Here is a 13579-nt window from a genome sequence, read left to right as displayed (position 1 = left end):
TTCTCACTTGACAGAGGGCCCTGGTGATTCTCCGCATCAATGCGTGGAGGCCCACCTGGTTCTTCTTAATGGCTACCTAGCATTTACAGCTTGGCTAAGTTATAGTTTATTCAGCCAGCTCCCTATTGGGAGAGATCTGGGTTATTTCCACCCTTCTCACTGAATAATGGAGGAGTGAACCTCCTCTGGACATACTACCAGGTGCTTTTCAAGCTAAATAACTCCCCAACATCAGGCAAAAGGGCTGCCTGCACTGTCTTCTTAATAACAGTTGATCTCTGTGAAGAGAACAGACACTGTGCCCAACACGACCCAACGTTTCCTTTCGTAACCTTTACCCACGAGTTCATATAAAATTGACCATAACACTCAGAGGACAGGACCTATTTCCTTAGCCGTGGTCAGATACCCTCCAAAGTTCAGCAGTGGTAGGAGCCCTGGGTTATGTGACCTTGGTTTCAGTGGGTCCTGGTTTCCTGGGATCTGAGGTGAAGGCAAGGCAACTTCAGACTGAAGCTAAGCTAGAGAATGGACATACAACAGATACACCCCAGTCCAGAAGGACCTTGGGAAAAATACTAAAACGTAAACAGACTTCTGGGTCATGGAAAAGGGGGCATCTGGGCAAATGATCTAGACATTCCCTTGATTTCTTGAGGCTTCTGTCATACATGTCTCCTGTATTATAGCACCAAGACTGGTTTATTTCAGGAGGCTTTCATATGAAACCACCAGACCTGCCAGAGAAGGGCAGTGAAAACCACAAGGAATAAAGCACTGAAGGTCCTAGTATGAGTCTTTGAGTTTTCTTAGGGTTTTTAGAAATATTTCCCAACTGGGATGAGAAAAAGTTAAAATATTCTGTTTTGCCATGGATTAAACTAGAGGGCCATTAGCCTTCAACATTACCACTGTTATCGTTGAGTTGGTCAGTTGTGTCTGACTCTTGGGTGACCCCATGGACCGTGTAGCCCGCTATTATTCTCACAAACGGCCTGGTGGTGTAGCTGTATAAGGTGGATCTGGCAGTGAGGTCTCTGCCACAGAAGAAGATAGGTCAGGTGGCCCTGGGACCTGTCAGAGCAGCTCCCGAAGCAGTAACCATAGACATAACATCTGTGCTCGTCCATCTACTGAGACCATCCTGAGCCCAAGAAACATTTCCCAAGAAGCCAAGCAAGCACACCACCTCCAAAGGGTGCAGACTTGAGAAATGCTGGTGGCTCAGACAGTAAAGAATCTGCCTGTGATGTGGGAGACCCGGGCCCAATCCCTGGGTTGGGAAGATCCCCTGGAGGAGGGGATGGCTGCCCACTCCAGTATTCCCGCCTGGGAAATCCCATGGACAGAGGAGGCTGGCGGGCCACAGTTCATCGGGGCGCAGAGAGATGGACACAGCTGAGTGACTGACACTTTTACTTTGAGAAACGCACCGCATCTGAAGAGCAGGTGTGTTACAGGCGGTCTAAGCTTCTTCTAATACTCCGCCCTCTCTGTCTTTGCCCCTGAACATTTTTCTTTGTGCATGGTAAAATATGTAATATAAAATCTACCATTTACTCCTTTTAAAGTGTTCACTTAAGAAGCATTAGTAAGTTCACCATGCTGTGTAACCAACACTCCTATTAAATTCCAGGATGTTTTTATCATCCCCAGAATAACCCCATCCCCTTTAGCCCTCACTCCTGTTCCTCTTCCCTCTGGTTTCTGGCAACCACGGATCCACTGTCTCTATAGGTTTGCTCACTTTGCACGCTCAGGTAAACGGAATCCCACACCGTGCGGCCTTTTGTGACCGGCTTCTCTCACCAAGCTGCATGTTTTCGGGGAGGACCCACACTGCAGCAGTTGTCGGTGCATCATTTCTTTCTCTTCTCCTTCGTTTATCATGGTAACATATATATAATGTAAAATGTACCATCGGAACTGCTTTTAAGGGCACGGTTCAGTGGTATGACACATTCGTCTGCTGTACAACCATCACCGCCACCTACCTCCACAGCGCTTTTCATTTTAGAAAACAGACTCTGGACCCATTAAACAGTAACCCGCCCCCTGCCCCCAGCCCCTTGCCCCGAGCCCCTGGGAACCACCATTCTGCTTTCTCTCAGCCTTCATTTTTTCCACCTGGCCCATCATGCTAACCTGGATGTCCCGGGCCCGTTCGTAGGACTGATACGCAATTTTCTCTTCCATGCTGGCCAATTCCTGCTTCAAGTTCAAGATTTCATTCTGGTGGAGCTCTGTTAGGTCATTCAGTTGTTCTTCTAATCGTTCACATCTAACAAGAGGGAAAAGTTAAATGTTTCACGCATTCTATACTTCTGTGTGTTATTATTCACATCCAACCCCCCAAATCCGTCCTGCAAAGGAAGAAAACGAAAGCACAGAGAAATCAGGCGAGTGGCCTTGGTGACAGGGCATGCTAGTGGGCACAGCTCTCGGCCCCTGGGACAGACAGCTTCTCACAAGGCCGTATCACAGCACCAGCATGGCTCTTCCACATTCTTCTCAACACACGGTATTTGCAGCGAGGCCAGCAGCCCTGGTTAGCTTTGAGCAGACCCGTTACAAATGAGGCCGTCCTTACTCTGCCCCGAGTGGCATATGGGAGAGGCAAAAACCTGAAGGACGTTAAGCAGTCTCATCAGAAGATACACAGCAGGCAAATGGAAACTGACTTTCCAGCAATCACCAGGAGCTTATTCCGACCGGGGCAGGTCACTCACTCACCTGGATGTTCGTCATTCAGAGTCCACCATCCCTACTGCCAAGCACAGTGCCCGGCACAGGGTCAACAGATGTTTACTGAGCACCTGCTGTGTGCCCGGTTTGTTCAAGGTTCTGAGAATGCTGTGGAGAAAGCAAGACCGAACGCCTGCCCTCAGGAGTTTACATCCTACAGTGGTGGTGGAAGGCAGTAAAACCAAGACGACTGCGGGCACGGGTGAGTGAGCCAGAGAAGATCAGGCAGTGTGCCCGGTGGCCCTGGATGCTCAGGGAAGACCTTTTCCCAGCCCTGAGAGCTGAAACCCGGTGATGACATGAACAAGCCACGTCAAGATGTGAGGGGAGGAGTATCTTAAAGCTGAAGGAAGTATCTTAAAGCAAGTAAAAAGCTCTTGAGATGAGAATCAGCTTGGCAGGTTTTAGAACAGAGAGAAGGGACAGTGTGGCTGCAGCTGAGCAGAAAAGTGGGGGAATGCACAAAGAGAAGCTTCCTCAGGAGTAGGGACCGTATTTTGTTCATCTGGTACCTCTAGCACTTCAGACTCACGTGAAAAGGTTCATTCTACATAAAGACGGGACCTGGGCAAGGCACCTACGGATCTGTGGGATTGGAACCACTTAAAAGGAAGAGATCAGAGACTGGACAAAGAACACAGGTAAAGGGCGCAAGGTAGAAATGTATGGACTAACCAGAACAGTTGGGGGAAAAAAAGGACATCTGCCCTTAAAAGGCAGGGAAGGCAGTGGGAATCTGAAATAGACAGTACATGGACCCAAAGCAGATGCTGAGGGGGGAGGCTGACATGAGGAACACAGGGCTGTCTGCTACTGGTGAAGCTTCCGGCAGGTTGTGGGTAGAGTTCAAGGAACCAAAAAAAAAAAAAAGGAAAGAGCTAAGCAGGTAGGAGAAAGGCTGAAGACTACACAGTAAGACGCCCTGAAAGGGAGGAATCACACAGCTCCAGCTGATGGTGACTAGAACGGAAGCATCTCGGTCAGACAGAGGCCTCATGCCAAGAGGAGGATACACAGTTGGGGATCTACATACTTCAGGTTCTACTGAATTTGGATGGAAAATATAAAAAAACAAACAAACCCCAAAATCCATCAAGTTCCAAAACATAAGACGTGCATTTACTGAGCGCCAGCAAATATCTACAGAGCATTTACACTGTATAAGGTCCTGTATATACTCTAGGCGTGAGTTCCACCATACGGGAGGGTGTGCACAGGTTCCATAAGGGGCTGGAGCATCGGCAGACTTCGGTACCCGTGGCGGGGGTGGGGTCCTAGAACCAATTCCCCGCAGATGCAACGACTGGGTGCTTCTCAGGCAAGCACACACCTAACACCGGCACGCAAGTCTCGGCAAACTTTGTATTAAAAAAACAGAAATGTCAGAACAAAGGCAAACATTTAAACTACCCTCCCCTTTCGTGTTTAACCAGATGTGCGGTACACAAACTTAAGGAATCCACGGAAGTTCTCTGTTCAAGGTCATCTTCATGTGGCAGCGGCATCAGCAACATTCCCCCTTCTAATAACTATACAATGAGTAATTAGATCCTAAACCCCATTCCTTTTCCATGAGACACAGATTAAAAACAAAGGTCCAGCTGACCCTCTCTGCTGCATTACTGACTCCTATTTAGCTCTCCAGCGTCCTTGGTAACAATCTCTGCACTGCTTTCCTGCCCACCGAAACCGTCAGTGGAGTGGCTCAAACAACTGATCCGCAAGGTTTCCACTTTGTGTCTGTGACTCGGGCGGGTTCTCTGGGACTCTGCCTCTTCACGTCATCTGTGGGCCCAGGCATACGCTCAGAAACAGTGCCACCTCTGGAGCTGATTTTCCACCACGTTTCAAGTTCAACAAATGCCATGAGATTAGGTTAACTTACTGTCTTTCTATGATCGCCCTGTTAAATCCACCATGTGTGGTGCTGTCAGTGCTGGATGATTTTGTTATTCTCTCCCCTCACCACAGAGGGGCTAGAGGCTTTTTAAAAATGGGGTGTTCCACTGTGTCAGTTGCTTGGGATTTAGGGGAAGGGCTGGGCTTGGCTGGCAGCCAAAAACTCCTAAGCTAGGGCCGATGTGGGGTGGCAGGGCAGGGAGCCTGGTGGTAGTGACAACCAGCCTGCATGCTGACAGCGGTAGACTCGGGTGACATCTCTGGCGTGTGTTCCATGGGCTACCACCTCAGTCTTTCAGCCCACAAACTGTATGGCCTTTCAGGCTTTCCAGGAAAGTTAGAGATGTTCATTTGACATTAAACCTGGCTCACAAATACCATTAGAACAGATTAAAAAATTTGCCTGCAATACAGCAGCTGCACAGGACATGGGTTCGATCCCTGTGTTGGGAAGATTCCTTGGAGGAGGGCATGGCAACCCACTACCATATTCTTGCCTGGGAAATCCCATGGACAGAGGAGCCTGGCAGGCTTTAGTCCATAGGGTTGCAAAGAGTCAGACAAGACTGAGTGATTTAGCTGAATCGACTTAGCATGGATTATGTACATTAACTTCCACAACCCCAAGAAGACAGTAGGTAATACCTTCACATTACAGATGAGGAAGCTAGAGCTCAGAGAGATACAGAAATTTGCCCCACAGCAGAGAAACTAAGTAGGGGAGCAAGGACTTGAATCCAGGTAGGTTTGACTCTAAAAGCCCAAGTTCTTAACCATTCAAGAAGCCCAGATGAATTCCCTTCCTAAGAACGGTGACTCAGGTCTAAAGTGGATTCAAATCACACAGCTCCAAAGGGGCCTGGACACTACCACACTGACTGATGGTTTTGAAGTTTTATGTCAAGGCAGAGTCAACAGGAGGCCGAGTGTAATAAACAGATTATGGACCTAGAATAGGAGGGAGGATGCTAAGTGCTGGTGAGGGTGTGGGGAAATTCGAACCTGGGTATATAGCCGGTGCAACTGTTCTCTGGAAAGTAAGTTTGGCGCTCTAAACATAGTTACCATGTGACCCAGAAATCTCACTCCAGGTGGACACCAGAGGGAAATGAAGACTAACTTCCACTTGAAATTCGTACAGAAATATTAACAGAAGTGTTATTCATAATGGCCCCAAATGGACCCACGATCAGCTGATGAATGGATATATAAAGTGTGGTCTATCTGTACAATGAAGTGTTATTGGGAAAGAGAAAGAAATGAAGTAATGACACATGCTACAGTATGAATGAGCCTTGAAAATATGTTAAGTGAAGGATGCCAGTAAGGAAGAACTGAAAATTGTAGGATTCCACATGCATGAAATGTTCAAAATAGGCAAAGCTATAGAGAAAAAGATTAATGGTTGCCAGGGGCTGGGGCAGGATAGAGAAGATTGTAGACTGATAAAAATGTCCTAAACTGATTATGGTGGTGGCTACATGCATCCATGGATATACTAAAACCACTGATTTGCATATCTCAATAAAGCTGTGAAAAAAGATTATGGATGCCTGTAGTTTACTTTGAAATGCATTAAAAAAAACAGATAAAGGATGGATAGATGGAAAGATATACAATAAGACAATATATTAACAGTATGGGAGTTCACTGTACACTTTTTTCCCTAAGTCTGCAGTGTGTTTGAAAGTTTTATAATAAACATCGGGGAAAAAACAACTATAAGTATTATAGCCAGGAGCATTTGGGTGTGAGTCCTTTGAGAATTCTACCTCTCAAAGTTGCATGGTCTCAGGTCAGCTCACTTTACATAGCAAATTCCTTCATCTGTAAACTGAGGTTAATAATCTACCTTGTGACATTCGTTTGAGTACACAGGAGGTGTTAAAAAATGTGTTTCTCTTCATCTTCAGTCTACCAAGAACACAGTGGCTGTTTTGAAAATGTTTCTAGTTCATAATGAAGAAGGCAACCAGTGAATACTTGCTCCCTGAAAAGAATTCATGGGAATTTGAAAACCTTTCTAACTAACCAAGTATTTCCTGTGGTGACTGATTCATGCCTTAGTCTCGTTTTAGACTCATCAGCAGTCCACATCATTGTGCTAACTACAAAATAAATCCAGTATCTCACACCCTATTTTACATGTCTCTAAGATGATCACGATTTCACATACCTCCCTCCTTTCCCCTTCAGTTCAGTTCAGTCGCTCAGTCGTGTCCAACTCTTTGCGACCCCATGAACTGCAGCACGCCAGGCCTCCCTGTCCATCACCAACTCCCGGAGTCTACCCAAACCCATGTCCATCGAGATCCAACCATCTCATCCTCTGTCGTCCCCTTCTGCTCCCGCCCTCAATCTTTCCCAGCATCAGGATCTTTTCAAATGAGTCAGCTCTTCGCATCAGGTGGCCAAAGTATTGGAGCCTCAGCTTCAACATCAGTCCTTCCACTGAATACCCAGGATTGACCTCCTTTAGGATGGACTGGTTGGATCTCCTTGCAGTCCAAGGGACTCTCAAGAGTTTTCTCCAACACCACAGTTCAAAAGCATCAATTCTTCAGTGTTAAGCTTTCTTTAAAATCAGTATGGTACAAAGAGAAATACACCACAAAGTATTGTTTGAAAGGTAAAAAAATTAGTTTCCTGACTATAAAGAATCTTAAATTCTAGGGAACAGAAGCCTTGTTATATCTCTTTCCATCAAGGAACTATTTCTACAACAACCCTGACAAGGAATCTCTCTGTGAATACCTCCAGGGGCAGGGTCTCATTTTCCTTAAGAGTTGTTTTCACTGCTAGATAGATGCAGCTATCCATCTAAACCTGAACTAAAACCCAGGAACTCCTCACTCGCACCAAGTCGCTCTCTCAGCTACATTATTTGTGATGACTGCCTTCAGCAACAGGAGATAGCTCCCATGGATTCCACAGAACCAAACCTTGGTGAAGTCTTGACTGCACACACATCTGTCAGCATCTCTCTCTCTCGCCTCGTGTTCTTTGTAAAGATGAGCCTGTACTCTATTCTGGAGGGAGACACAGAAGGCAGGAGGTAAGGGCAAGATGCCTGGGAGCCTGGAGGTGGGAGCTAACCACCGGACAGCCAGGGAGGTCCCAGCATCCATCAGTGTAAGGGAACAGGAATGACGTGAACAGAAACTTGCCAGGTGCCGAGTGATAGGCAGATCAGGACATAAGATATGCTTTTTCTACCCCTCAAACTTTTAACACTTTGACATTTCTTTGCAATGCAACCCTTGAATCCTATATTCTCTTCCGGAATTTTAGATCAAAACTGATGTAGACATTAAGAATTCCCAATGTAATTTTTTAAGTCCCTACTTAAGATTTACCAACACACTTTATTGATTTCTCTCACTGATTTAAGTTCTTTTCTTTTTTCTTTAGTACTTCTTTCAGCAAGGCTTTATAAGAGGTAATTTTACCTACATGAGTCTGAAAGTGTCTTGATTTCACCCTCTTCCTTGAAGAATAAAGCAGGTGGGACAGAGCAGCCCTTGTGTAGTTTTTCTTCCCCAGCCCTCTGGAGGTGTCACTGCTGTCCTCCGGCAGTATAATGTCACGTGTGTTTGGTTTCTTTCACACTCAGTGTCTTTCATCAACTAGATTTCCTCGTGATGTTGGCAACTTTGGCTTGAGAGTATTCCATGGCGTTCCCTCCTGCAGGTTATCTCCTCTTTCAGGTTCCTTTTCGAGCTGTCTCGTGGCTTTGAGTTGTGACAAAACATGTGTTGCATACTTACACCTATGAACAGCTAAGATGATTTATTAAAGGACACTTGAGGCTGCCCCTCGGATTCTTTTTTAACCTGTCTGTAGAAGGGGAGATTCTGTAATGATGGAACACTACTGATGAGGGCATAATGCTACATGTGAATCAGAGTAAGTGCAAAAGTCTTCAGCACGTGTTTCTAACTCTTAAACCTTATAAACCAGTGTCTTGTCATATAAAGGTTACCAACACGTCAAAGGCTCTGGAAACCGTTAGGACTGAATTTTGCTCACCCCACACTATATCTAAATTGCTCTCCACCTTCACTGCTTCTGCTTTGTACATTTTCTTCACTTGAAAATGTTTTTATGCTGTCGCAGTTTGTCCCAGCCCATGAATCTGCTCATCCAGGTTTCAGACTCAAATCCTGACTGCAAAACACTGGTGTGAGTGACCCTGTTCACCTGTTAAGAAGTCCGTCTCCTCCCAAGGGTGGCTGTGAGGATTACACAGGAGACAGATGACAGATGCCTGGCAAAAAAAAAAAGTCCAAGCCCTAGTGAGGTGGTTCCAGGGGGCAGCTTGTCAATGGCCATGGGATCCCAAGTGCCATATGGCTGCGCTGTTCACGGCTTCCTCCGTTTGATTCTTTTCTCTCATCCTTCATTTCTCCATCTGTCTCCAAGCTCTCAGTGATACATATTCCGGAATTTTCAGCATTCCCAGTATATTCGTGTTGCTTTCCCTAAGAAATCACACAAGTGGGTTTACGGGGCAGCCCTTCTGTCCTTCTCCACGCTGGGCACAAGCCTCTTACTTCTTGCCTCCTCATCGGGAGGGCCAGCACAAGCTCACCGACGGCTCCGGCCATCTCCCTGGCTCAAGACCGCCAGGTGATTGAACTAACTGAACTAGCTGGCCTGTTCCAAGCTGTCCTTTAAATTGGTAAAAACTCTCCTATCCGCCTTCCTTTCATGGCATGTGTTGTGTATGTGTGTGAGGCAAAGTCTCTTGCAAACCTCCAGAAAGAGTTGAGTTTAAAGTGTTAATCCTTACCCTGGGTTATCATGCCCCTGCAGAAAAGGAAGGCTTTCAGAAGCTGAACAATTTACTCACAGTTGCATGGGAATGAATAGCAACATCCCCTCAGGCTGAGTCTTCCTGAATGGGAAAATGTAACTGTTGCTCCCAAAGACAGCGCTTTATTAGCAGGTAGCTAACTAGCCAAGTAGCACTGGCGTAAGCAGAAGAGCTCCATTTCAAACCAGACGAGACACAGACAGGTTAGGAGCCTTGCTGAGGTGACACAAAGCTGCAGAACTCAGGGGAGAAGCAAAACCCACAAAGGGTCTAGCTGAAACGGCCCTGTTAATTCATCCACTAAGCGTTTGTTTCCCCTCTTCAAGTGAAAAGAATTACCTGGAGAACGGTGATTTTCTGAAAGAACAGAAAAGTTGCAGCTGTTATTGCGTACTGGAAATCCTATCACACTCACACAAACAGCTGTGTTTGGGTTACCATAGTAGTAAAGCACCTCCCATCTGCAGCGAACATCAGGGAGGAGATGGAGAAAGCCATACACTTTGAGGCTTTTGCCAAATGTGACGAACAAAGAGGTTGGCAAGATGCCCCTGGTGCCATGCAATGCCGTCCTCTGGGTTGTCTCAGTACCCTGAAAGAACTCGACTGGCCTGTCATTACTAAAACATGTTCCCACCTGGGTCAGGGAAGTTGGTCCCTCAGCTCTTTTTACAACCTGCAAATTGAAAAGTACAAATCTGACCAGGCTTAGCCACTTCCACTCAAACATTTTTTTTCAGTGCTTCCAGCCTGAGAGGCTTACATAAACCACGTGTGAAATCACAGTCTGCAAACAGACTAGCCCAAAGAGCCCAGTAAAAAATGATGTGGTATTATGTGGAGTGGTGGAGCATGTGGGGTGGAGTTCAGGGTTCAGTCTAACCAATTAATCACTGTGAGCACTGAAACATCAAAAACGCCAGCAAAGATAATGAGAAGAACAATAGCTACCTGGCCCACTGCGCCTTTTGATGTGACGTGTCTGCCTTGGAGACTCATCAAGACACTGCTCAGTAATCCTCACCTCCTTCCTCTCTGGGAGGTACTTGGAAATGTAACTTATGAGAAAAAAATGCCACAACTTTCCCCTGCTAGTGAGGTGTAGGAGGATGTGAATTGCTTGCTTCATGCTTCTTGCTGTTTAGATTTGTTTTATTGTTGTCTTTTTTATAACTTCCACCCCGCTCCATACTGTTAGTCAAATGGAAAATCTACACAACGAAAGGAAGGAAGAAAATACTCTCACCAACTTCCCATTCCTCCCATTTTGAATATTATAAACTCTTTTGCTCCCTTTATTTTTCAGTGTTTACTTCCAGTCTGAATTCTAAAACGGAGAAGCCAGATACCTAGGGAATTCATAAAAAGAACACCTCCATTCTCTCCTTAAATATTAATGCCAAACCAGCAGAGGGTGAAAAAAGGGAAAGTAAGCTGTGAATCAGCCTTTCATGTGTCATTTCTTAAAAATCAAGAACTCCCTGTAAGGGACTTGTAACCCCTTCAATATGACACTACTTAAACTCTCTGGACATGAAGGGTGGGTGTTCTTGACCCTACTAGTATGTGACTTTGACTGGCACATGCTTTTCATGTGATTTAACGTGGAACACAAAGTAGCATAAGATGAATAATCTCATTTTGAGACTTTTAACTTAAAGGTCCTTCCTAAATCATTACAACTCAAATGGAATGTTGACAGCTAAATATGATTTGAGCTGAACTATCTAGTAAACAGAAAGCCTGAACACTGTAAGATCTTTCTTTGAAAAAAGTTGGTTATATCGTATTTGGGGAGGTGAAATTCTTCCCCACCAAGATGCAACTGCTCTATCTACAAAGTATTAAAATACATCTAGATTTTTTTTTCCCAAAAGGAATTTAGAGCAATTTATCCCAGGCTTTTAACAACAGGATCTGAGTCTAGTCTAGTCTGACCACAAGAATCCATCTGTGTTAAGTTTACTAGTGGGGTGCTTCACCCTTAGGCAACCTACTTTTTTCCCCCCAAGTTTATTTGTTTTTTTATTTTAAAATTAATTTTTAAATTTTTTTCAAATTTTGGACTTCCCTGGTGGTCCAGTGGTTAACACTCTGAGCTCTCAATGGAGGGAGCATGAGTTCGATCCCTGGTTGGGGAACTAAGATCCCACAGGCTGTGTGTCCAATAAATAAAATAAAACATTAAAAAAAACTTTTTTTTTTCAAATTTTTATTTAACACCAAAAACATTTTGTATTGGGCACATTTGATTTTGCTGCAGGTTTACAATGCATAAATGAATACTGGTCTTGGAAAGTGAAAATTCCCAACTGGTCCTGGAAACTGGTCCAATTCATCCATTGGATTAGTCAACACAGTAGTCACCTTCCTAGATCAAAGACAAGCCAGGGCTCTTTGGGGCCACATTCCTGACAAGTGAGAAAGCTGGGTGAGTGCACAGTTGGGAATGCACCACCCCTCTTTGGGTGTGGCTCAGGAGTCTGGAGCCATCTCTGGGAGCCTGTGGGGCTTCCCTGACTGGGCAACAGGTCACTGGGACGGGATGGCTGAAGAATCTTGTGGAACAGGTACTGAGAGGAACAGGAAAGACTAGGTCCCGGGGCCTACGACACCAACAGGCAACCATGGCAGCAGATGAGGGCGTTATCTCCCCGGCAGATGACAGACCTGGGGCGGTTTCTGCCAGGGCTGGACCTGAATGGGCAGACGCGGCAGGGGAGGAGACAGGACGTGCAGTGGGAGCCTGAAGGCACCCCGGCTGAACTGGGGGAAAGAAAACAGATTTCTCCTCCTTACCTTTTGTTCCCTTATTTATGGAGGCCCAAAAAGAGGCTAGGAAAGACTCCACTAGCCTTCAGTTGAAAAGGAAGAAGCACAGTTTCAGTCCCCAATCAACAACCAGTCCCGCCAGCTTTCAAAAGAGGCAGTGCCTTATCTTAAAAGACGAAAAGCAGCAGATGCCTCAAGCACAGAGGGAATAAACAAAGGCCACAGGGGGAGACGGTGACGACAGCTTTCTGATATCCTGGCACTGCTCACACCATCCTGGCTGCCCCCACAGACACTGCCTCATTTAATAATCTCCACCACCCTGCACCATAGACATCATTACCTCATTTTTATGGGGGAAACTGAGCTTAGGTGAGCCACACCGGGACACAGCACTCAGCAGCGTCAGAACTGGCGAGCAAATTCAGGCCTGCGCAACCTCTATTAACAAAGTGATCACTTGATTTTTGCTCGCCCTCCCCGTCTGTCCGTCCTCCTTCCCCCCATTCCCACTTCATCACCTGTCCAGGGGCGCCTGGGAGGAGCTCATCTGTGTGAAAAGACTCTTAGATGGAAGCTAGTACCCTCCGGATGAAGTGTCTGTCTCCTAGGCGCACCTCTCAATTGGGCTTTTTTCCCTCTTATAAATGAAGAACCAATCTGAGCCGATATTCTCAGTTTCTATTTCAAGCTTACGGCCAAACCTGGTCTGCATACCCTCTGCAGACTCTCAGATTGACTGACAGTTGACAGACGGGTTTAACCCAAGGAATACTGGGCTACCACAGCTGTATCTGACGGTATCTCTGTCTTATGCCCAGTGATAGTAAAATAAATTCACACTTAACAACAGCTTCTCTAGCTAGAACTCCAGTGGCCGGTGCCTAACTGGGTGGGCCTCACTACTGACTGCTCTGCAGTGTGTGACAGCTGCTCATGGGGACGGGCTCCTTCTGTATTTTTGCTCTTATGACTCAGTGCAATTTAAAATATCCCTGGGCTTAATACAAACAGTCTTAGAAGCCGATTTCCAAAGAACAGCAATCCCCTTAAAATAGAAGCTTTCAAATGGCATTATTGCTCATCAACACCAGGAGGGTTTTTTGCCTGCCTGATACGATGTTGCTTCCTGCAGGCAGTAGCTGAGCAAAATTCCGGGTCAGATTCCCAATGGAAAAATGACAAAATGAACCTGCAAGACTACTGATGGACTGTTTTCCTAGTTGTCTCCTGGTTTCAATGCACTTTGCCACAGTGGAACTTTTTCCTACAGTAGCTCAGCACGGCACACTCGATTTGTGAACAGAACTAAACCTCCAGCTTTTAGCAGCCAATTAAATATATGTT

At 45.8% G+C, this 13579-nt stretch overlaps 1 protein-coding gene across 6 annotated transcripts in view; it reads right to left on the bottom strand.

Moving 5' to 3' along the window:
* The window catches only part of TMCC1 (transmembrane and coiled-coil domain family 1), a 167003-nt gene that overhangs the window by 4332 nt on the left and 149092 nt on the right, over positions 1-13579 (bottom strand). For 3 of the 6 annotated variants that reach the window (XM_055413515.2, XM_055413519.2, XM_055413513.2), the window contains 2 exons: positions 9800-9817; positions 2146-2281 (listed from right to left, as the gene is read on the bottom strand). In XM_055413515.2, the coding sequence (XP_055269490.1) occupies positions 2146-2281; positions 9800-9817 (154 nt within the window). The other 3 variants (XM_088831531.1, XM_055413520.2, XM_088831532.1) reach the window with 2 other exon arrangements.

This window comes from Moschus berezovskii, chromosome 24, assembly GCF_049115385.1.
Source record: "Moschus berezovskii isolate FMDL1 chromosome 24, NW_MosBer_1.0, whole genome shotgun sequence".
Taxonomy (NCBI): Eukaryota; Metazoa; Chordata; class Mammalia; order Artiodactyla; family Moschidae; genus Moschus; species Moschus berezovskii.
The sequence above is the reverse complement of the archived record's forward strand: the minus strand, read 5'-3'. Positions and strand labels throughout refer to the sequence as shown.